At 38.1% G+C, this 22742-nt stretch overlaps 5 protein-coding genes across 5 annotated transcripts; 2 read left to right on the top strand and 3 right to left on the bottom strand.

The window, feature by feature from the left end:
• Nucleotides 1-50: 50 nt before the first annotated feature.
• LOC108564555 (heat shock 70 kDa protein 1A-like) lies at nucleotides 51-1892 on the bottom strand. Its single transcript, XM_017923629.1, has 2 exons — nucleotides 1676-1892; nucleotides 51-1618 (listed from the first exon to the last, which is right to left on the bottom strand). The coding sequence occupies exons 1-2, from the start codon at nucleotides 1869-1871 to the stop codon at nucleotides 84-86; spliced, it is 1731 nt and encodes a 576-aa protein (XP_017779118.1). The 5' UTR covers nucleotides 1872-1892; the 3' UTR covers nucleotides 51-83.
• A 120-nt stretch (nucleotides 1893-2012) lies between these two features.
• On the top strand, nucleotides 2013-4220 carry LOC108564556 (putative heat shock 70 kDa protein 7). The gene is made up of 2 exons (XM_017923630.1): nucleotides 2013-2229; nucleotides 2469-4220. Exons 1-2 carry the CDS (start codon nucleotides 2028-2030, stop codon nucleotides 3959-3961), a joined length of 1695 nt encoding a protein of 564 aa, XP_017779119.1. The 5' UTR covers nucleotides 2013-2027; the 3' UTR covers nucleotides 3962-4220.
• Nucleotides 4221-5247: 1027 nt separating this feature from the next.
• On the bottom strand, nucleotides 5248-8607 carry LOC108564553 (heat shock 70 kDa protein cognate 4). The gene is made up of 3 exons (XM_017923628.1): nucleotides 8489-8607; nucleotides 7715-7919; nucleotides 5248-7203 (listed from the first exon to the last, which is right to left on the bottom strand). Exons 2-3 carry the CDS (start codon nucleotides 7917-7919, stop codon nucleotides 5456-5458), a joined length of 1953 nt encoding a protein of 650 aa, XP_017779117.1. The 5' UTR covers nucleotides 8489-8607; the 3' UTR covers nucleotides 5248-5455.
• Nucleotides 8608-10469: 1862 nt separating this feature from the next.
• Nucleotides 10470-12902, bottom strand: LOC108564557 (transmembrane protein 161B). The gene is made up of 8 exons (XM_017923631.1): nucleotides 12520-12902; nucleotides 12094-12468; nucleotides 11961-12040; nucleotides 11678-11893; nucleotides 11496-11612; nucleotides 11298-11438; nucleotides 10824-11241; nucleotides 10470-10768 (listed from the first exon to the last, which is right to left on the bottom strand). Exons 1-8 carry the CDS (start codon nucleotides 12520-12522, stop codon nucleotides 10649-10651), a joined length of 1470 nt encoding a protein of 489 aa, XP_017779120.1. The 5' UTR covers nucleotides 12523-12902; the 3' UTR covers nucleotides 10470-10648.
• A 26-nt stretch (nucleotides 12903-12928) lies between these two features.
• On the top strand, nucleotides 12929-15638 carry LOC108564559 (methylthioribose-1-phosphate isomerase). Its single transcript, XM_017923641.1, has 6 exons — nucleotides 12929-13368; nucleotides 13980-14215; nucleotides 14277-14485; nucleotides 14547-14710; nucleotides 14774-14975; nucleotides 15062-15638. The coding sequence occupies exons 1-6, from the start codon at nucleotides 13237-13239 to the stop codon at nucleotides 15169-15171; spliced, it is 1053 nt and encodes a 350-aa protein (XP_017779130.1). The 5' UTR covers nucleotides 12929-13236; the 3' UTR covers nucleotides 15172-15638.
• Nucleotides 15639-22742: the final 7104 nt, after the last annotated feature.

Raw genomic sequence — 22742 nt, 5'->3', positions numbered from 1 at the left:
AAAAGAAAAATAAATTGTTAAAATATATATATATATACATATATCTCTATAAGTATTTAGAATAAATATACATGTTCTATAAACTAGATGCTGATGTTTAGTTTTTCGAGTGCGGCGAGCATCTCGTCTAAATCTTCGTGCGATAACGTCATTAACCAATCGTGCACAGCTTCCCTTCCATTCTCGTTGTACATCTTCAGCGCATCCGTTTTCATCTGCTTGATCCTTCGCGTCTTATCCAGATTACCGAATTCCTGCGCGACCAATTCGCGACCATCCGAAATCTCCTCTTCCGTCATCCGTCCCTTATCCAAAGATATCTCCAAACCGTAAGAATCACCGCTGGAAAGATCGACGACGCTCACCACGAGAATCCCGTTCTCGTCGATCTCGAACGTCTCTTTCAGCTTCACCGAGTGTTTAGGTCCAACGGGAAACCCGCTCACTTTCAGCGATCCGAGCAGATTGTTGTCTTCGGTGAGATGCGAATCTCCGGAGAAAATCTTCACGATGATGAACTCCTGGTTATCTTTGGTGGTGCAGAAGATTTTGCTGTTGGACGTGGGTAAGAGAGAGTTGCGCGCTACGATGACGTTCATCTCACCGCCGTCCGTCTCGACGCCCAAATCGTACGGCAACAGATTGTTCAGCACTTTCTCATCGTAGAAATCGTCGGCGTCGAAGAAGAAAGACGCTTGGATGGCTGCGCCAACGGCTACAGCTTCATCTGGATTGATGGTGCGTTTCGGGGTGAAATTGAAGTACTTCTCCAATTTGCTGACCAAGCCACGAATCTTCGTCGAACCTCCGACCAAAACTACATCGTCTATATCCTCCTTTCTCAAACTAGTCTTCGAAATGCACCTCTCCACAATACTGATGGCTTTATCGTAAGTGTTCGCGCAAACTGAATCAAAATCCGCTCTGCTTAAAGACAACACTAAATCTTCGCAGTCGTCCGGCATGAAATTCTCCAGATGCAAGATCGCCTCCTCCGAGCTCGCAAACTCCACCTTTATACTCTCGCATTTACTCCTCAATCTGAACATTAACCTGTCATCGTTCCTCGCGTCGTAATTGTATGTTTGCTCGATGTGCGAGATGGAGTAATCCAGCAGACAACTGTCCACGTTGTTTCCACCCAAGTTCAGATCTCCGTCGATTCCCAGCACCGTCACCTGCTTCTTGTTCAACTTCACGATGGATATATCGAAAGTTCCACCGCCGCAATCGAAGATCAGCACGTTCTTCTCGTCGATCTCGTTGTCGGCCGCGTACGCTATAGCCGCCGCCGTCGACTCGTTCAGCAAGTGCACCTCTTCGAATCCCGCAATGCTACCAGCATCTATCGTCGCCTGCCTCTGCGAATCGTGGAAATACGTCGGCACAGTGATAACCGCTTTGGTAACCTCGTGTCCCAAGTATCTCTCGGCGTCCCTCTTCAGCTGCTTCAGAAGCATCCCGCTCAGTTCCTCCGGTCGATAGAACTTGGACTCGCTTTCCGCGTTCACGTGCACCATCAGATTACCACCTTTGCTCACCAAATCGAACCTCCACTTCCTCGCCAGAGCCTCCTCCACGGCGCTCGCAACCTCCATCCCAATGAACCTCTTCACATCTAAACGCAACAAACAGTTAAATCAACAAACTCCAAATTAAAATAATTAGTAAATACCGTGAATCGTATTCCTCGGCGCTATACCGGATCGTTTCTTCGAAACTGATCCGAACAGAATCTCATCTTTCCAAAACGTGATGTACGAGGGGGTCGTCCTGTCACCGGCCTCGTTAACTATCACCTCCGGTCTTCCGTTCTTCACGACGGCCACGCAGCAATTCGTCGTTCCCAAATCGATTCCGATCGCGTCCATTTCGCTGCGACTTTCGATCGCCAATTACGATCCACGCGAATCGATAACAATCCAGTATTTTATTTCTATCGTGATCTTATCTGGCGATAGTAGCTGCCACACCCTGCCTCGCCAGATCCTTCAAAAACTCACAATCTGGGTTTTTCGGTGAAGACGATGACTGCGCCAGTGTTCGGCATCGACGCCGGAATCTTCAGCACGAAGACGGCCATCCTTCGAACGCTCGACAATGCACAATCGGATGTCCACTACACGAATCTGAAGATCCCGGCGTACGTCTCCTTCAAAGATGATCAGATCTTCGTCGGACAAAAGGCGAAGACTTGTAGCAATCAAAACATTAGATCCAGCGTTTGGGGTACGTCTGCAAAATATAAACTCAATCAAGTATTATCTTCATAAATACACTTTTTACTAGTGAATTAAAATGTAAGTTTTCACTTGCATTACATTTCAAATATGGGCTTATACTGTTTATTTAGTTTCGTTATCACAATCTTAACAAAATATTTACCAATTTGCTAATTTTTTTTAAATGGAGATCTCATAATAATGTTGAAGCCAAAACATTTACTAAGAGAATTTTTGTACATTCAGGAAATGGAAAAGTTCTGGGTAAATGTGAAAGATCGCTTCCGAAAGACCACAACATCGACTGTTTAGAAATAGACGAAGATGGCATCATAAAGTACAATATTGCAAATAGACTGATTCAACCGGAAGAGATATGCGCGAGAATATTGCGGAACGCCAAAGAGGAGACGGAAAAATACGCGAAGAGCAAATTGGAAGCTGCAGCAATCGCAGTCCCGAACAGCTTCGATCATTCGCAAAGAGAAGCTGTGATGGAATCTGCGAAAATCGCCGGAATCAAAGTTCTTCGGCTGATCAACGAAAGCACCGCTGCGGCTTTGGCTATACTGCACAGAAGACGATACCCGATCTCGAGGAACATCATGATATACCATTTGGGAAGCTCTAGTTTCGATCTGGCGGTGTACGAAGTCGGAGAGTTAACAGTCGAAATGAAATACTCGATCTCGGACACGAATCTTGGTGGACACAGGATAACGGAAGCGATAATGTCGTGGCTGTTGAGTTACCTGAAAGAGAATTACACGTTGAGCGTTGATGGCTTGACGCAGAAGGAGTTGAGGACGCAGAGCGTTTACGTGGAGGAAGCCGTCGGGCAGCTGCTGCACAGCTCCGAATCCTTCATCTTCGTACCGAAACTGAACGATCACATCATGCTCGGCGCGGACGTCTTCTACAAAATCTGCTCCAAAATGCTGCAGAAGACGTTCAAGTACATCGACGATTGCTTGTACCAGAAGAATATGAAACCGGGGGATTTCGAGGAACTCGTGCTGATCGGTAGTCCCTCGAAAATACTCTACATCAATAAAACGCTTTCGCAGAACTTCAAGATAACAGCGGCTTCTTACACAGAAGGTTTGGCTGCAGAAGGAGCCGCGATTCTCGGCTTGGATAAGTACAAGGTGATCGAGAGGTTAGGCACTTCTTTGAGCTACTGCAATCCGGTGACTACTAGCAAACTGCTGCAGTTGCTATCAGAAAGCACCAAGTTCCCAGTGAGCACAGAGATCAAATACAATCAAACCGAAATTGAAATCTATCGAGGAAAACAATTCGTGGACAGCTACAGCATCGAAAAGCCGAAGAACTTGGCGCGACTTCAATTCAGCTTCGATGAGAACTGTGCGCTTACGCTCACCGCCCAAGACGTGGACAGCAACAAGGCTTTAACAGTTACCAAGCACAAATCATTCGCAAATTCAGATATAAAACTAGCTGACGATAACTCATCTTCGCTGGAACTCCTCCACAACGAATTGGTAATGCTGATAAACAAATACACGAGGGCTATGGAACAGATGAACGTCGACATGAAATACAAAGAGATCTTCTGGAATATGTGCGACGCCGAGTGGATCACGAACCCGGCCCTCTGCAAAGACGCAAATCTGATCAGCAGGAAAAGGAATGCGATCGAAATGTTTTACAGTTTCGTCGCAAAACCGTCTCCCGACAACAACCAAATCTACATGAACTTAACTCAATCCAAATAGGAAACAATAACTCATGAAAATTTTTGTATTCATTAATCAACAAATATATATATTTATATACATAAGAATTATTCATGAAACGTTCCCATATTTTGACTCATTCGAAATCGTAAAACTGATGATTTAAGGCTTAAATTTTAAGCATTCAAAACAATACTGGATCATTGTTTTAGGAATTATTCAAAATGTTGTTGACTTCCTGAATCTAAAGGTCAACAACTAAAATATTTTGAGTCATCGACGGAATCATCAACAAATTGTATTCAATACGTTTTATGATTCATTATTTATCAATTATAGGAAGGATTAACCAATTAAACAGTTTGTTTTATATTTAATAAAATTTATATACTTTATTGTAATCAAAATTAACATTATATACATCATTAAATAACTCACCAATAATCCAATTTGTTCTCATCTGGAATAAAAAAATATAAATGATTAGTTTCATTATAAAAACTGTTGATTATAATTAAATATGTTCAATCAATTATCAGAATTTAAAATTATCTTCAATGTAATTTCTAGAAGAACGAAAGTTAATGTTTGAACATCATTTGAAGCAAGTGAATTGTATTGTAATATTATTTAAAATCCTTGTTAATTACCTGTTTTGTTATAGTTAAAACATCAGCCACGAACATTGTTTGTTTCCATGTGCAAATTCCACTCATAATCTGTAAGATAATAAAACCAATATTAATATTTATGCTTGTAACAAGAAATGATTCATATTTGTTGATAGAAATTATCAGGAAGTCAATTATAATCATTTAATTTTTATATCAGCGACTCTAGTCTTGATCTTGAATTATCATCATTAAATTTTATGAAAAAACAATTATTAAGAGTAAATAAAACGAAACTTACTTTTGAATGTCCTGAGTTTTGAATCCTTGACTGGATAAAATGTTTCATCTGCAAAAAGAACAATAATTAGTAAGTGGTCATAATTGAAAAGATTAATGTTTGATTCGTGTTGAAATGCTTCAGACATTGCATTATAATTATAATCATTATTACTCATAGACTCTAGTCTAAACAATATTATCATCATAGTGTGATAAGATTAGTTACTCATTAAAAAAATAAATCTGAAATTACCTTTTATTGTAAGATTACGCAAGAAAACTCAGCAATCACTCAGCAAAACGTGTTTCCAACTGAAAAATATAATCTTGTTAGTTGTGTGCTAATTGTTATCATCAAGTGGACTTACCTCAAAGTTAATGATATCTGTAGTTGCTAAATGGAAAAGGAATATAATAAATTATATAAACTACTGTTTTGGATTTATTTTATTCAACTGGAAATTGTACTGTAAGAAACAGATCCCAAAAGTGTTGTTAAAGACCCTAAGAATATAAAGCCAAATAACAATAAAAGAGGAACCAGTTTCCTCTTTGGTGGTAAAGAACAATTAATTATAAATTAAGCATTGTCTGAAAACAATAATACTGGAAAAAAAAACTCAGAACGGGAATGATTTGTTTAATCGACCTCCTCGATGGTTGGTCCAGCGCCTCCGGTGCCTGGAGCAGGTCCGGGAGCGGCGCCAGCACCACCTGGGAATCCTGGCATACCGCCTGGTGGAGCTCCACCGGTACCTTGGTACAACTTGGCGATGATCGGGTTGCACACGTTCTCGAGTTCCTTTTGCTTGTGATCGTACTCTTCCTTCTCGGCCAACTGGTTGGCGTCCAACCACAAGATGACAGCGTTGCACTTCTCGAGGACGGTGTTCTTCTCCTCGTCGCTGATCTTCTCCTTGATCTTAGCATCTTCCATGGTGCTCTTGATGTTGAAGCAGTAAGATTCGAGAGCGTTCTTGGAAGCGATGGTTCCCTTCTGCTTCTCATCCTCGTTACGGTACTTCTCGGCGTCATGGACCATACGTTCGATGTCTTCCTTGCTGAGGCGACCCTTGTCGTTGGTGATGGTGATCTTGTTCTCCTTGTTGGTGGACTTTTCGATGGCGGTTACGTTCAAGATACCGTTGGCATCGATATCGAAGGTGACTTCGATTTGTGGGACACCCCTCGGCGCTGGTGGGATTCCGGTCAACTCGAATTTTCCCAAGATGTTGTTGTCCTTGGTCATGGCACGCTCACCTTCGTAGACCTGGATCAATACTCCGGGTTGGTTGTCGGAGTAGGTGGTGAAGGTTTGGGTTTGCTTGGTTGGAATGGTGGTGTTACGCTTGATGAGAGCGGTCATGACACCTCCGGCAGTTTCGATACCGAGAGACAATGGAGTTACGTCGAGGAGGAGCAGATCTTGAACAGCCTCAGACTTGTCACCGTGCAAGATGGCGGCTTGGACAGCGGCACCATAGGCGACGGCTTCATCGGGGTTGATGGACTTGTTCAATTCCTTTCCATTGAAGAAATCTTGCAAGAGCTTTTGTACTTTAGGGATACGGGTGGAGCCACCGACCAAGACGATGTCATGGATTTGGCTCTTGTCCATCTTGGCGTCACGGATGGACTTCTCGACGGGCTCCATGGTACACCTGAACAGATCAGCGTTCAATTCTTCGAACCTGGCCCTGGTGATGGAAGTGTAGAAATCGGCACCTTCGAACAAGGAGTCGATTTCGATGCTAGCTTGGGTGGAGGACGAGAGGGTACGCTTCGCCCTTTCGCAGGCAGTCCTGAGACGACGCAGAGCACGCTTGTTGGAGGACAAGTCCTTCTTGTGCTTGCGCTTGAATTCTTGCACGAAGTGGTTGACCATGCGGTTATCGAAATCTTCACCACCCAAGTGAGTGTCACCAGCGGTGGACTTGACTTCGAAGATACCATCTTCGATGGTCAGGATAGACACATCGAAGGTACCGCCGCCCAAATCGAAAATGAGCACGTTCCTCTCGCCGACTCCCTTCTTGTCCAAACCATAGGCGATGGCGGCGGCAGTTGGTTCGTTGATGATACGCAACACCTGCAAGCCAGAGATGGTTCCAGCATCCTTGGTGGCTTGACGCTGGGAATCGTTGAAGTAAGCTGGTACAGTGATAACAGCGTTGGTCACGGTGGCACCCAAGTAGTTCTCAGCCGTCTCCTTCATCTTAACCAAAACCATGGAGCTCACTTCCTCTGGGTAGAAGCTCTTTGATTCTCCCTTGTATTCGACTTGAATCTTGGGCTTTCCACCGTCGCTGACGACATCGAATGGCCAATGTTTCATGTCAGATTGGATGGTGGCATCCTCGAATTTACGCCCAATAAGACGTTTGGCATCTACAAACAAATTCAAAAATTTAGCAACAAACCACAGAAAACCACAACAATAAATTCCTTATTCATTAAATATAATTAGATAAAGAGGGCAAGGTTGATTGAACAACTTGCAAATAACAAACAAACAAACAATAAGGATTTTATAGTAAATAAATGTATTCAAATTTGGGTGATACTGGCAAACTTGGTATTACAGTTCGCAGCGACCTTAAAACCTGAAATTTAATATTGGCCAATTTAAGAAAACTATGATATCTCTTGGTTAGTTTCGGATTCACAGGTGTTGGTTGGCCTTTACTACTCCATTTGCAAAACGAGTAAAAAAAAAAAACACTATTCAAACATCCCAATAAGGTAATGTCGAATAAGTTATTATAATAAAAAAAAACTGCTAATTTAGAAGCGTAAATATTATTCATTAATATAATTATTATTTGCAAATGGAGTAAATATTATTGAAATGTTATTAACATTCTCTTGTTAAATTATGATTTAATCTATTGATGCTTACCAAAAATTGTGTTATTGGGGTTCATGGCCACTTGGTTCTTGGCGGCATCACCGATGAGACGCTCGGTGTCGGTGAAAGCCACATAAGATGGGGTGGTGCGGTTGCCCTGGTCGTTGGCAATAATTTCGACCTTTCCATGTTGGAAAACTCCAACACATGAGTAGGTGGTACCCAGATCAATACCTACTGCTGGTGTCTTGGCCATCTGCAACGAGGAAGAAAACTCATAAATAAAACATAATCAACAACAAAAAAAACTTACACTACAGAAATAAAGCTAATTTGAATGATTAATAAGCGTGACTCGACCTCTACTCGTAATTAACTTTTTTTTTCTTTCCTTATTCAATAACCAGTTAGCAACAATTATAATGGGGAATTCTCAGAAATGATGTAAACTGGATGTATAAACATAAACAAGTTTGCTCGTCATCGATTGACGGGACTTGCAATTTTTTTTGTTTCGACTGTACAAAACGCGTATTGATTTTCACAGCTCGCGCCCAATCATTCGCCTCAATAAATTGAAACAATTAGAATTAAAAAAAAACTATATATAAATCAAATAATATAAACTGAATATCAATAATGTAATTGAAGGATTGCAAAAGATTAATCTTAATTACTTTAAAAGGAATAGAGGCTATGCATGGGAGCGGCACGTGTGAGGATGAAAAGAACGTTGCTTCTCTCAAAACGATGCGAATTTAAGTAAAAGGCTTTTAAATAAAAGACTAATATCAAAGTTAAATATTAAAGTAAAAAAAAACTCACCTTAGTTTCGATTATATTCTAACAGACAAAATAACTTATTCTATACTTAAATGTTACAGTACGACGACCAAAGTTGAAATCGGAAGTGTGTGGTAAATATGGCCGGTTTTATACCTAGCGTCAATGCGGTTTCTAGAAGTTTTCTACGCCCCACCAATGGCGCGCGACTTCGGACAAAAAGCCCATCTCCCATTGGCCACTCGAATTAGCCTCGTACAACCTCAATCATCAACCCTTAATTACCGATCACCCCTACGTACGAAATCAACTAATTGTTCTTCATAAATCCTTTCCCGATTTTATCTTTCATCCAGTGCAAAAAAATTGTTTAAAAGTTCCCTAATAACAAAGTTAGCAACGCGCCCTACAGCGCCACAAATTGGCGCGAATCGCTACCGGCCCATTTGAATTTCTCGTTTTCAAACTGAAAGAACAACAGTTTCTTTCAGTTAAAACGATCTTAAACTATATTAATTATAAATATTAACATCGCATTACTATTGTAAACATGAATCATTGCATTTTTTTCTTTTTGTGTTTAAATTGCTAAGTAAGCTATTGACCCACGTGGTCTTGCCTCAAGGTTGCATCATAAGCCCATGGCGTAGTATATAAACGTATTTTTCCTTTAAATAATCGCTTCGATTATCCTATTCCATCCGCATAATGACGCAGTTGAAATTAACGTCTAGAATCGTCCAGAATTCGTTATGCAATAGCATCAAATTATTGCGTCCATATCATAATCAATTTCATTTGTAATTCAATACAAATCGGATAAGATTCAGCACGTGGTCGTATTCAAATTCAATCATTTTGTTTCACCTAAACTTACATTACATTTATCCTAATAAAAATCGATATTTGTGTTTCATAAAACTGCAGTACTTTCTGCATCATAATAATAATAATAATAACATGCATCTACTTGAGGGTTCTTAATCCATTGCTCCATTCTTTCAGAGCTTTTCTTGGAACATCTGCCTTTGGATCAGGTAGTCAGGGTTTCTTTTCCTAACAATTTCTTCTTTTTTTCTTCACCCTTAAGATTCCCTTGGAAAAAGGCAAATCTCAGGTAGTAGATTTATTTCTACCAACGTGAATTGTAATATGTAACATGAAATCGGCGCATGGGAAAATCTAGTTTTTTCTTCCGCTTCGAAATCTACCGTTAATTTATGAGAGAAAATCTAAATAATAATGGATTAGTCTTTTGCTTTGCTCGCATCCGCAATCCGTGCAGCATCCGAGTAGAATGGGTTACGTATATAAAGAAAAAAACGTAATGATTAGGACATATTTTGTGTAATCTAGAGCTCGTTGACCTCTATCTTTTTGATCCCAAAAATACTTCTAACTCTATCTGCGATTATGCCTTTGCTTATATTTAGATCTGCAGTGTCGGTATTGTTACGTAACTCTTGCACGAGGATGATTTTAAAAGTTAATTGGTCTGTTTCATCAAAATCCTACTATTAACATCATAAAATCATATTTGGAATATGCATTAAATTCACCTTTGACCTGTAACTGTTAAGGCCAAGGGAAGAAACGACAGTGAAAATTAGGAGCTAAAGTAGTTTTTAGTAATTAACAATTATTAATTAAACGTTATTTTTAATAATTATAAATAAGTATAAAAAGGAAGAGGATGAAAAGTGGTCATGATTGATAGGCAATTAGTAACGAAACCTTCCAATAAATGGGGTTTCTGAATTTGTCTAAAGAATTGTACTATTTTTTATTGATTAATTATCAAGATTGTAATTCAATTTTCCTGAAAATCCTCAGAAATAAATAAAACTTAAAAATAATGGCACACTGAGAACCTTTCGAACGACGTCTTAAATTAAATGTCTTGAAGTCCTCGGTCTCACCACGAAAATGCATTCGAAAGACTTATCTTGAGGTAAAGGAAGAGGATGAAAAGTGGTCATGATTGATAGTAACGAAACCTTCTAATAAATGAGGTTTGTGAATGAGATTTGTCTAAAGAATTGTACTATTTTTATTGATTAATTATCAAGATTGTAATTCAATTTTCCTGAAAATCCGCTGAAATAAATAAAACTTAAAAATAATGGCACAACCTTTCGAACGATGTCTTAAATTAAATGTCTTGAAGTCCTCGGTCTCTCCACGAAAATGCACTCGAAAGACTTATCTTGAGGTAAAGTACGTTTGGTAGCAGATACCCAAAGAGGTTGTGGCGAAGTAGAGGAAGCAACACCACCAGGTGCTGAATCCGAACAACCCTCTGAACACGTCCTGAGTGAACACCTGAAAAATCACTCAAATTAATTAAACTGCGTATATAAATAACGCTAGTATTTGCCGTTTTCAAACTATCCAAAGCTAAATGAAACTCCTGCACGTTCTCCGTGATGGTTTTGGCTGCGGTTTCCGCGGCGGCGACTTCGGGAATCGAACATTCCGCTTCCGACTCGACGATTGAAGACATGCCGTTCCAGCTGTAACCGCCGAGCGTCTTGTACATCATGGCCATGTACAGACACATCACCAGAGGCGCGATGTATTGGAGCGTGACGACGCAGAGGTAATAGAAGACCGCAGCGATCTGCTTCTGGAAGTCGACGTTCGTTATCCGACCGGCCTCTTTCTTCAGCTCCTCCACGCGTCTTTTAGCCATATCCAGATAAGCTTGCAAGTACAGAGGCATCAGGACTGTCTTTAGTATCATCGTGACGATGATCAAGACGATGCGGAGCGTATCGAAGGCGGAAGCGGTCAACCTGAAAACGAAGCGATCAACAGAATTGTTGCAATTCGTGCAAGTAAACGAACTTACAGAGGCTCCGTGAAACCCTTGAAGATGCGCACCGTCAAATAATCTCTGCTCACCGGTTTTATCCACGCGATGACCAAAAGAAACGGTAAAGCGTACGCCAAATTCAAGAGCAACTGAATGAAACGTCTATCCTGGTAATACCTAAAGATTGTAACAGACAAAGATTAATTTGTTAACATGATGATCTTTGGATATCACTTTAACAGATCCCAATGCATCCGGGCGATTCTCAAACCGGGGAACGTGAAGAACGCTCCAAGAACGCCGCACCATAGAGCCATACATAATTTCAGAATCAATTTAGAAATCGGTCCACTGAAACAAACAACAATTTATTTATAAATAAGTATAATTACAGTACGTTTTTGCAATCAACTTACTTCGAACTTAAACCTTGTTTGTTTAAGAACGCGGAAGCGCTCTGATTGAAGCTGCTGTAGGCCGTCTCCAAGCCCACCTCCAGCGTGTTTTCGTCGACGATCAGCACCATCATCGAGAGCAGGAAGTAGACGAAACCCATCACGATGCACGTCGACCTTTCACCCACAGATTCCTCTCCTTTGAAATACTGTATCGTCAACGATAACAGCATTTTACTTTTTTTTTTAAAAAATAAATTGTTAAATTATTATTAGAAAATCGTCTGTAGGAAACGAAAATTACCTTGCGAAAATAATGACTAGGAAGATCCACAACATGCTGAGATTAACCTCATCTTTTGAAGGAAAGAAACCATGGTACACCTACAATTATTGTTATTATTGTATAATTAATATCTTTTAACTTGATTGATTACCTCTGTTGCAATATAAACAACAGCTGCGTAAATGGAGAAATCCAGGAGCCATTGATATTCCATGTAGAATCTCAGATGGATGACATCCAAAGGAGACACCTTTATAGTATCCAAATCGATGTCAATATTTTTCGGTATGTGGAAGGTTTCTTTGGTCGGGGCTGTGCCATTCGATTGTGATTTGGATCCCTTCTTGCCCTTCTGCTTGTCTTTGGGAACGTTCGCAGCTTGCCTGAGTTCGCTGTCTGTGGGGTACAGATATCTGACCAGACCGGTTGAGCATAGTAGCCATCGGGCGATCGAGAAGTGTGGCCCCAATTTTTGCATCACACTGATCATCACCAAGGTGATGACTAGTTGGACTCCTAACAGAGCCTACGATGGAAGCAATTAATGAAACTGATAATTTAATAATCTGGTAATTACCATTTTTGAGTGAAGAGTATTGATGAGATTCAAAATCACAGTCAGAAGAACATAGCTGCAGTGCGATTATTTTTAGGAGAGCGAACCTGGAGGAAACCAGACTTAACCTACAAAGAATATTAATAGCCGCTCGTTACGTCAGCGTTTAGGTGAGCGCGGTTTTTCGACTAGTTTAATTGAGATTTCCTTATTATATCTTGTTTTTAGACGGTATAAATTATCGTGATAGCGCGGTGGTCCTAGTTAAACGTCTTGCATTTTAAAGATGATTGATGGGTTGCATAGTGCGTGGGTGGATGAGGATGCTGGCTTCGAAGGTTGCCTGCAAGCTAGGTTTGTTTGGATCGAGGTGGGCCTCGTTCTTCGTCCATCTTTCCGGTCTTTGTTTTTTTTGTTTATCCTCGAATTATTATCTGAAGTCGCAGCAGCAACAGCAGCAAGGATTGTGCAATCTTCGTCTCGGAATTGTGATGAGCGGAAGCTGTGAATCGATATAACATGTTGCCCGTTCTTGGCTGGTGGCAGTGTGTCGTTGGTGGTCTGGCAGCTGATAACACCCGGACGCCGACACTTTGAGGTTAGATCTCTCTGTTGGTTTGGCTGGTCTGGAAGAAGGCAGCAGACGGAGCGAGTTCCCAGGTCAGGTATCGGTTTTTGCTGGTGGTCTTCGGTCTTTTATTTTGCTACAACAACGAGGAAAGGAAAGACCTTACGGACATGACTCTGAAATCGATCAAGTACGAGAAGGGCAACCTGGAGATCCTCGACCAGCTGCTGCTGCCCGCCCAGAGCAAGTTCATCCAGGTCAAAGGAGTCGAGGACGGCTGGAAAGTCATCAACAAGATGCAGGTAAATCGATCATCAATTAACACTAACGCATTTTTCGGATGACCGGACTCTCCTCGACCGGTCTGTTTCGCAACGCTTTTCAATTCGATACGCTATATTTAATTATCTCATTGGCACTCGTCTGCTGGTCCATGAACTCGTTTGCCCAATCAAAAGCATATTTTCATTCTCAATCCAATCCAGACATACATACACACACACACAAACACTTCATTTCGCTGCAACCTCTATTTGCCATCCATAAATGTAATCTCAAACAACTTTTTTCTTACAACAAGAATTCAACAATTAATCTTCTCATATTTGTTAATAATTGAGGAATATTTCAATTGAGGAAGCTTTCAGATTTATTTTACTATGAAACACCACTCTTTTAAGTCATAATCACTCTCAGGCGATCAAATTTTCTATATTGAATGAAATTGGCATTTCTTTCACTGCAGATACAACAAAATCATTGATCCACCCACATTTCTTCAGTATTGAGGGCATATGTCATAAGAAATCATTAGTGTATCTTTAATTCATGAATCTTTTGGGACTTGTACCAACTCAACTTAACGTTTTCGTGAATATAATTACTCAGTTTGTAAATTATATAAATGTTTCAGGTGAGAGGAGCACCAGCAATTGCGATCGTGGGTTGTCTGAGTCTGGCCGTTGAGCTTAGCACTGAAGTGTTCGACGATAAGAAGGTGTTGCGTCAGGAGATCGAAGGCAAGCTGAATTATCTGGTTTCGTCCAGACCGACAGCCGTGAACATGAAAATCGCCGCCGACGAGCTGATCGCCTTGTCCAATAAGTTGTACAAGGATGAGACAGTTACAGCTGAAGTGATGAAAGTAAAGTGAGTGTTGATGGTATTTCCAATTGAATGCGAATTATTAAACACGTGTTTTTTTCTCTAGGTTTATTGATGAGATTGAATCGATGCTGGAAAAGGATATCGCCGATAACAAGGCGATCGGTGAGTACGGAGCGTCCGATATTTTGAAATCTCTACCATCCGACAGCATGGTAAGGATATTGACGCACTGCAATACCGGATCTTTGGCTACCGCTGGTTATGGGACTGCTCTCGGTGTAATTAGAACGTTGCACTCTTTAAAGAGATTAGGTATATATTCGTATAAGATGTATAGTCTTTCAGATGTTTAATTTGTTGTTGTTGTTGTTAGAACATGTCTACTGTACGGAAACGCGGCCTTATAATCAGGGCGCTCGGTTAACCGCTTACGAGCTAGTTCACGATAAGATACCGGCCACATTGATTGTTGACAGCATGGTTGCTGCTTTGATGAAGCAGAGGAACATCACCGCAGTTGTCGTCGGCGCCGATAGGGTAAGCAATTGTCGCTGAAAGGTAGAGATAGAGAGGTGTTTATTATGTAAATAATTTGTAAAGGTCGCTTCCAACGGGGACACCGCCAACAAAATCGGGACTTATCAGATTGCCGTTCTGGCCAAACACCACGGCGTTCCGTTCTACGTGGCCGCTCCGTTCACGTCCATCGACAAGAAGATTATCAGCGGCGATCACATCATCATCGAGGAGAGGCCTGATAGAGAGATGACACATGTTGGGGACCACAGGATTGCCGCTCAAGGTATAACAGAAGTAGAAGAGTTGTAGAAGAGCTTTAAGCTTTAATTATAGTATAATTGTAATAGTTTAATGATAAATTTCTTATAGGTATTTCATGCTGGAATCCCGCCTTCGACATAACGCCTGCGGCCCTCATCGCCGGCATCATCACCGAGAAGGGCGTCTTCCGTCCCAGCGAGTTGGCCAATTGCCAGTAGTTCGAACGCTTTTTTTTTATATATTTTTGATAACGATAATTTTATACATTTGAAGTTTGAACCTTCCACACATATACACATACATACATACACAGAGAGACACATCTTCGTAACTTCCATAAGTGCAACTACCGTGGGAAATCTTTACTTATACTCGGCTTTACTCGAGACGCGAATCTCCTATACCGGAATTGCTAAGTAAATTAATCTACGCAAAGAAAAGTAAAAAGAAAGAAAATTGAACGAGATTTTCGGATTGGAGTCTTGTTACGCTACAAGAAAGAAAGAAAAAAATAAAATAAAATAATGGGAAATAGATTTGAGCTCAAGACTATTTCGAGACTATTTTTGATACATGTTTTATGTTAGCGAGAACTGATGTTTAAATTCCTACTTTACTATATTACTACAACTACTACTACTATTATTATTATCGTGCTGCAGCGTATTCCGCACAATTGTTATTATATCTGTTTCTGTTATATAATATATTTACTATTTTTTAGCTAAACAATCTAAAAAAAAACACTTAGAGTTTTTAATCAATCCTTCCGCTTATAACATATCCCATGTTGCAAATTTCAAGGATAATTTCAAAAGTACTTGTCCAATTAATGAGTTTCGATTTCAATGGGTTGATGAAAATAACAGGAAGACCTTACTTCTTCAATTGGAGTACATTTGGTAGTTTGTTGCAGATCAAACGGAGGACAGAAATAGAAGTTCGTCAAGTCCACTTGAAAGAAACAGTAAATATTTTTCCTTTAAGCATTTCGAAAATATTATTCGCGGAAAAATAATGACTGCGACAAATCACGAATCACTCATTTAATGTTTTTCCTTTCTCTCTATTGTCGTCCAAATATACTTCTGTTATTCCCAGATTCTGAAGCACACAATACACTCGCTACAAATACTATATTTCAACCTAATTTAGTAGATTTCTTTCTCTCCCATATCCAAATTTAGAGACAGTTCCAGTTTGCAAATTGATTGCTAAATTGAAATTGTAGTTTGAATGAGCCTTAGTAACTCCATACATACATACAAATCCTTTAATCCAATTTCATTTTCAGGTAATTCCAGATTGAAATTGACTCGTAAAATGAGTAGAATTCAGCTTGTTGTAAGCATTTGAGCGGAAATGCAAAGATTCACGTAATTTTCTCATGAATTATGGTCCGCGTACCGTGTAATTACGTAATCTGTAGAAATGCATAATCGATGTTTTGTTCGGAACGTTCGATGCTTCCTCATGCAAGTAAATTGCTATGTTGATTACTTGATTACTGCTTTGCGAGTAGAACTACATGTTGTATAGTTATATATAAATTTTGATGATGATGCGAAGACACGATTTTCCGAAGCTTAAAAAAAAACGTTTTTGTTTTATATTTGACAGTTAATTACAGGTTGGATTAGGTTAGGTTACGTTAGGTTAGGTTGGATTATGTTAGGTTTAACTTTGATACTAGATTTTCAGGAAATTGGAAAGCCCAAACATTTTGCTTTAAGTTGCGTGCTCATTCATAATTGTGTCGTGTATAGTTAATGAGAAAATTGATGATTTGTGAAGACTTATTTTTTTTTTCGAAAAACAAGAATTCTTTCAATATTGAAAAGAAGAAGAAACAAAGTTGACTAGATTTTTATTTGATCAAAGAAATAACTAGTTTTTTAATTACAGAATTTTCAACTAATTGAGTAAAATGTATTTAGAAGAGGTTGAAAGAAAATTGTTGGTTTAAGTTGCGTGCTCATTCATAATTGTGTCGTGTATAGTTAATGAGAAAATTGATGATTTGTGAAGACTTAATTTTTTTTCGAAAAACAAGAATTCTTTCATTATTGAAATGAAGAAGAAACAAAGTTGACTAGATTTTTATTTGATCAAAGAAATAACAAGTTTTTTAATTACAGAATTTTCAACTAATTGAGTAAAATGTATTTAGAAGAGGTTGAAAGAAAATTGTTGGTTTAAGTTGCGTGCTCATACATAATTGTGTCGTGTATAGTTAATGAGAAAATTGACGATTTGTGAAGACTTATTTTTTTTTTCGAAAAACAAGAATACTTTAATTATTGAATTGAAGATAAAACAAAGTTGACTAGATTTTTATTTGATCAATGAAATAACAAGTTTTTAATTAAATAATTTTCAACTAATAGAGTAAAAATGTATTTAGAAGAGGATGAAAGAAAATTGTTTAAAACTAATTTTATAGATTGAGGAACTTAATTGCAGTTATTAAGAAATCCATTTTGTTGTTTAATTGTAGATGTTGATATGGAATAATTTTGATGTCCTCAGAAGGTAGGAAATTGTTTAAAATTAAGTACAAGTGTTTTGTAAATCTTTGTAGTGGAAGCGTGACTAATTACTGCTTTGTTTTTAATGTTGGATATTAGGATGTTGGAAAAGTTGTAAAGTGAAATCCGTAGATCCTGTCCCAAGATTGGTAGGTGGCAATTGGGTGTAGGAGACGTTGTGTGGAAATTTCATTCATGAACGCCGCAGAGGCGGAGAAAATCCCCGAACAGGAAGGAAAAGAGAAGAAGCGGAATAAGAGGACGAGACGGAGCGTAGAAGACGGAGCGTTTACGAGGTGGAGCCAGGCTCTCCTAGTGTAGTAGTAGGACGGGAGAAGCGGCCGCACTTCCGTTGCCTCGAAGAAACTTAATTTTAGCAACGACTCGCTAGTGCCAGTGTTGTACGCGATACCATAGCGATTAGATCGAAGCCAAGAGACAGACAGACAGACGGACAGCCGGAATTAGTGTCTGAACGCGATCGCTGTGAGCTAGTGTTATTACATACTACGGCCATGGAAGCGGAAACCGTGGAAGAGAGCTACCAAATGGAGGTCCGACGAAAGGTCGTCCGGACCAGCCTTAAGATCGAGGAAGTAAGTCAACAAATGTTATAGCTATCATCATTTTGCTTTTGTTTTTCGAAAATAATTTTCGCAACTTCCCCAATTCTTATTTTTACATTTTCATTTCTCGACAAATCCTTGATTTTCTTCGTTTTTTTTTTTTGGTTTGGTTTGAAGATAAGCAGCGTCACCCGTCTTAATGACGGATCTTTCAAAAATAGAATCATGTAACGTGCTGTGCTGTTTGTTTGAACCGCGTAGCTTATATTTAAATAGCTAAGATACTGAGAGGCTGAGAGAGTACATTCTGCTTCAACTTCAACTCGACGCATTCGTGTGTCCGGGAAGATATACAGAGAGAGACGCACAGCGAAACAACGGATAGCGAAACCTGTTGCGCGAAGAAGTACACTTCTTCGACAATTATTTCTTTTTCGGTGATCGCGAAGCCCTGGCTTTTCATTCTGTACGTTCGAAGGAGATTAAATAATCCTCGGGATGTTTACATTGGAGGAGAGCGCACCGTCAGTATTTTGGGATTCTCACGGGGAAATATTTATAGATCGTATACTCGTTTTTTTTTTTGCTTTTGCTTTCTTGTTTTAATATAAACCCATGTACTTTTCATTCGAAACGATTGAAATTAAACTTTGTTTCGATACTTTAGACTTTAATGGAAAGATCCGCGAAGTTATTGAACTTTTACATCAAAAACTGTTGATTTCCCTTTGCAATCATTGAATTTGTATCATTTAGTGTACAAAAGTTTTTTTTTTCATGTACATAAACTGTAGTATTTGTTTATATCACAAGAAAATGCTATTATCATACATAGAACAATGTTTATTTTCAATAATAACATGTGAAACTGAATTTGTCAGATCTTATTTTGTTTACATACGAAATGTATAAATTTCATAATTTCAGTTTATGCTGAAAAGTGCAATAAGAAATGCTTTTGAAATAATCGCAAGAAATTTTGAGTGTTTACTTTTTGAAAATACACAAAATTTAGAAATTACTGTTTTTGAACAATAAAATAATTTGAAAATACGATTTGAAAGTTGTAGCAGTAGCAGAAAATTTCAATTTGTAATTCAATTTTGTAAACAGTTCTGCACATAATGAAGCCCTCATTATAAGAAAGAAGCGCTTTTGAAATAAGTAAAAGTCGTAACAAATGATAATCTCTTGCGCGCATCTCATCTGCAATTTCACTTAAATTCGTTCGAGTAAAAGTACGTTCATTGTTCCTTCCATGATGAATGTCCACGCACAAAACAAACAAAAAAACAAAGCACACGTCTTCGTCTTAGTTCGTTGTTGTTTTGTTTTGTTTTGTTTTGTTGTTGATTGTTATGGCAACGCGGTTTGGGATGCGTTTAATCTGTTTCTTTGTTGATTGTCATGGCAACACGTGAATCAAATCTTTCTAAATTTACGTTCCTTGAAGCCATTGTTCTCAACTAAAATTAGACGTGTTCTTAAGATCTTTGTTTTTGATGCTTTTATTAAGAGGTCAACACTTTCCTTATTAATTGATTTTCTCGACTCGCTTTCCTCTCACGTGTGCAAATAATATCAAGTTAACATTGTTTCTAATTGGTGTTCGTAATTGATTAATTGATCCAGTTAGTATTAGTTCAATTAGTATTTTTTTTAGATGAAAGTCTGTTTATAACTAAACTATCGTTTGGTGTTTATAAAGTGCGTTTTTTTTATAAATAAACTTGTAAATTGTATAAAACATCAATACCACTTACAATAACAGACAGTAAATTGAAGTGAATGTAAACGATGGAATGTTTAAAATTATCATTACAAGTAGGAAAGTTAATTAAGTTTACAAAATTTAATTTTTTTTTTACAAATTTAGTATAAAAAATAAGATTAGAATTATTTAGTGAGAAAAATATAATTCGTTTGTTATAAATCAAAAAAATTTACAGAAAACAAATATTAGAAATAAACGTTTGTTATTAATTTGTTATAAATCAATTTTTTTTTTGATAGAAAACAAAAAGCTTTGGTGTTTTGAATTAGTAAATAGTAACTATATTATCTTTATTTGTTCGAAAATCTGTCTCATAATTTTTCCGTTTAAACTAAAACACATCAAAGACAAAGTCTAGTGTCTAGCTAAATATTATTTTTTTTTGGCTCGGAAACGGAAATCGTGGGCGGCTTTTCGAAACTGCGCCGCGCCCCGATACGGTCACCCATCCAACTATTAATACTGCTGCTTAACTCTTGTCCGAAAAACAACGACCTTTTCATTTCAATATTAATAGAATTGTTACATTAAATATAAATTATTTAAAAAACATAATATTTATATGTTTGAAATATTGAACAAAATCTGCTCTTTTTTTAATAGAATTATCATTTTAAAATAATTCCGAAGTGTTAACTAGATGTCGCTAGTTGTTGTTTTTTTTAAAGTCAATTCATTTGTTTCAAATTTAAATATTTCTATGATTCAATATAAGTAAAGAGATTGAAGAATTGGAAAATTTGTGAAAAAATGCGAAATAGTTTTGGAAAATTAATTAAATTAGTTATCATGAATTCATTAAATAAGTAAAATAACTAAGTAAATACTAATCATTTCCATTTAAACTAATAATATTGATTATCAGCAAATATTAATTAATCCGTATTCAGAATTGTTTAATTAAATATTCTGAAGTTATTTGAAGCTTGTTTAACATTAGTTAATTTAATTTGACGTGACTTCAGGAGAAGGAAAGGAAATAAAGAAGAAATGTAATAAGTTTGCAGCGCATTTCAACACGACCATATGCCGTGCATCTCTTTCACGCGCGTCAAATAAAATTAAGTAACAAGCAATGCTTTGTTAACGGAAGCGAACGTAAATATTACTAATGTTTATATCCTTTCGTGGTTTTATGATTTGTGTTGGAGCAGCCAGCAGCTAGTAAATAAAGCTACAAACTTCATCTTCCTGGAAAAGCGCGTTCATTGTGTGCGTTCGAAAATATATTTCCACTTTACGCGTTGTATATCTCTATTGTATATATATTCTTGGCTACAGATGCGTTTTCCATGCCAAAAAATCAACTTTCGATCCTGCGAAAATAACATTCCTTAAACGATTGTTTTTCTTTTGTGCACGGTTTTCGTTTTTCTTTTCGGAAGGATTGATTGCGTTTTGATGCGTATTTATAGCTCGGCGAAATGCATGCGCGTTTCTTTAGCCACTTACCGAATCTCGAAAATATCCTCCTCCTACCAGTTGCGCAATTCGTTTGGATTTAGAGAGAGAGAGCAAGCAGGAGGAATAATAAATCTGGACGCGGGCGTTCGGAAATATTATTTCTGGTTGCGTACATGCAAAATGTAAAAAAAAAACTTTTATATTCATGCGGATAAATCGAACGCGCACAGTACATTAGTTATATATATAAGAAAATCCTTCGTGTATCTAAGTCATACATATGTATGGTACATACATATAGATGCGGTACACGCACGAATCGATCTTTAAAATAATCTCAACAAGTAACAGCTGGCCAGTGACGTTCGCCGATCTCTGATCCCATGTGCCTCTCTCTCTCCTTGTGTATTTTGCCCGTTCGTCCGGACGCTATTTCTGTTGCTTGCATCTCTCTGTCCTTCTTCCTCCCACATCACTGGACACCAAAAAACTGTTGGTCATCTCTCTCTTATTTCTCTTCTCGGACCATCGCTTCCTATACAAATCCGCTCTGCCCGAAAAACTCATATCCGGATGGAAGTTATTTTTAAAGCGCAGAAGATGTTCAAACAGAAAAAAAGGAGACGGGAATTATCCATGTATTTGTGTGTGGAATAATGGATGTCCAGGAAATCACACGTGCATTTCCTGGAAGGAAAACGAAAACAAAAACCGCGTTTGTTACCTAACACGAAATACGATACGTTCGATTTAGACGGGATCCATTTGGATTTCAGTTTCGGCTATCTATTTCAATGCATATAGAATATAGAAAAACGTACAATTAGTAAAACATATTATTTTTACTCGCATATAGTGAAACACAAGTTTTATAAATGATGTAGCAGGAGCGCAATCTGGGACTTCTCTTCGCATCGTCGCTCGTTAAGCGAAATGTTCGTTAAGCGAGGTTCCACTGTATATGAAAACCCAAATATTCAGCTGTTCAACAATTATTCTATCTATGTTAGTAATCGAGAAATTTAGTAAAATGTGAAGACAAAACTTCATTTTTTGAACGCGAATTACAACCGAATGGATGAAATCACAGTAATATATCGATACTTGCTAGATTCCCCAAACATTCAGCTTTCATAAGCATCTTTTGGTTTCATTCTATCTATTATAGTTTTCAAGAAAATCAATGAAATGTGAAAACACTGCTTTTTCGAGCATTTTTTAAATTTGAACACGAATTACAGCCAAACGACTAAAACCACAGTAATATATCGATAGTTTCTAGATTACCCAAACATTCAGCTTTCATATGCATCTTTTGGTTTCATTCTATCTATTATAGTTTTCGAGAAAATCAATTAAATGTGAAAACACTGCTTTTTTTTTCATTTTTTAAAATTTGAACGCTAATTACAGCCATACCGATAAAACCAGAGTAATATATCAATATTTGCTAGATTCCCCAAAGATTCAACTTTCATAAGCATCTTTTGGTTTCATTCTATCTATTATAGTTTTCG

Source organism: Nicrophorus vespilloides, unplaced genomic scaffold (genome assembly GCF_001412225.1).
Source record: "Nicrophorus vespilloides isolate i.1.1-1 unplaced genomic scaffold, Nicve_v1.0, whole genome shotgun sequence".
NCBI lineage: Eukaryota > Metazoa > Arthropoda > Insecta > Coleoptera > Silphidae > Nicrophorus > Nicrophorus vespilloides.
The sequence above is the reverse complement of the archived record's forward strand: the minus strand, read 5'-3'. Positions and strand labels throughout refer to the sequence as shown.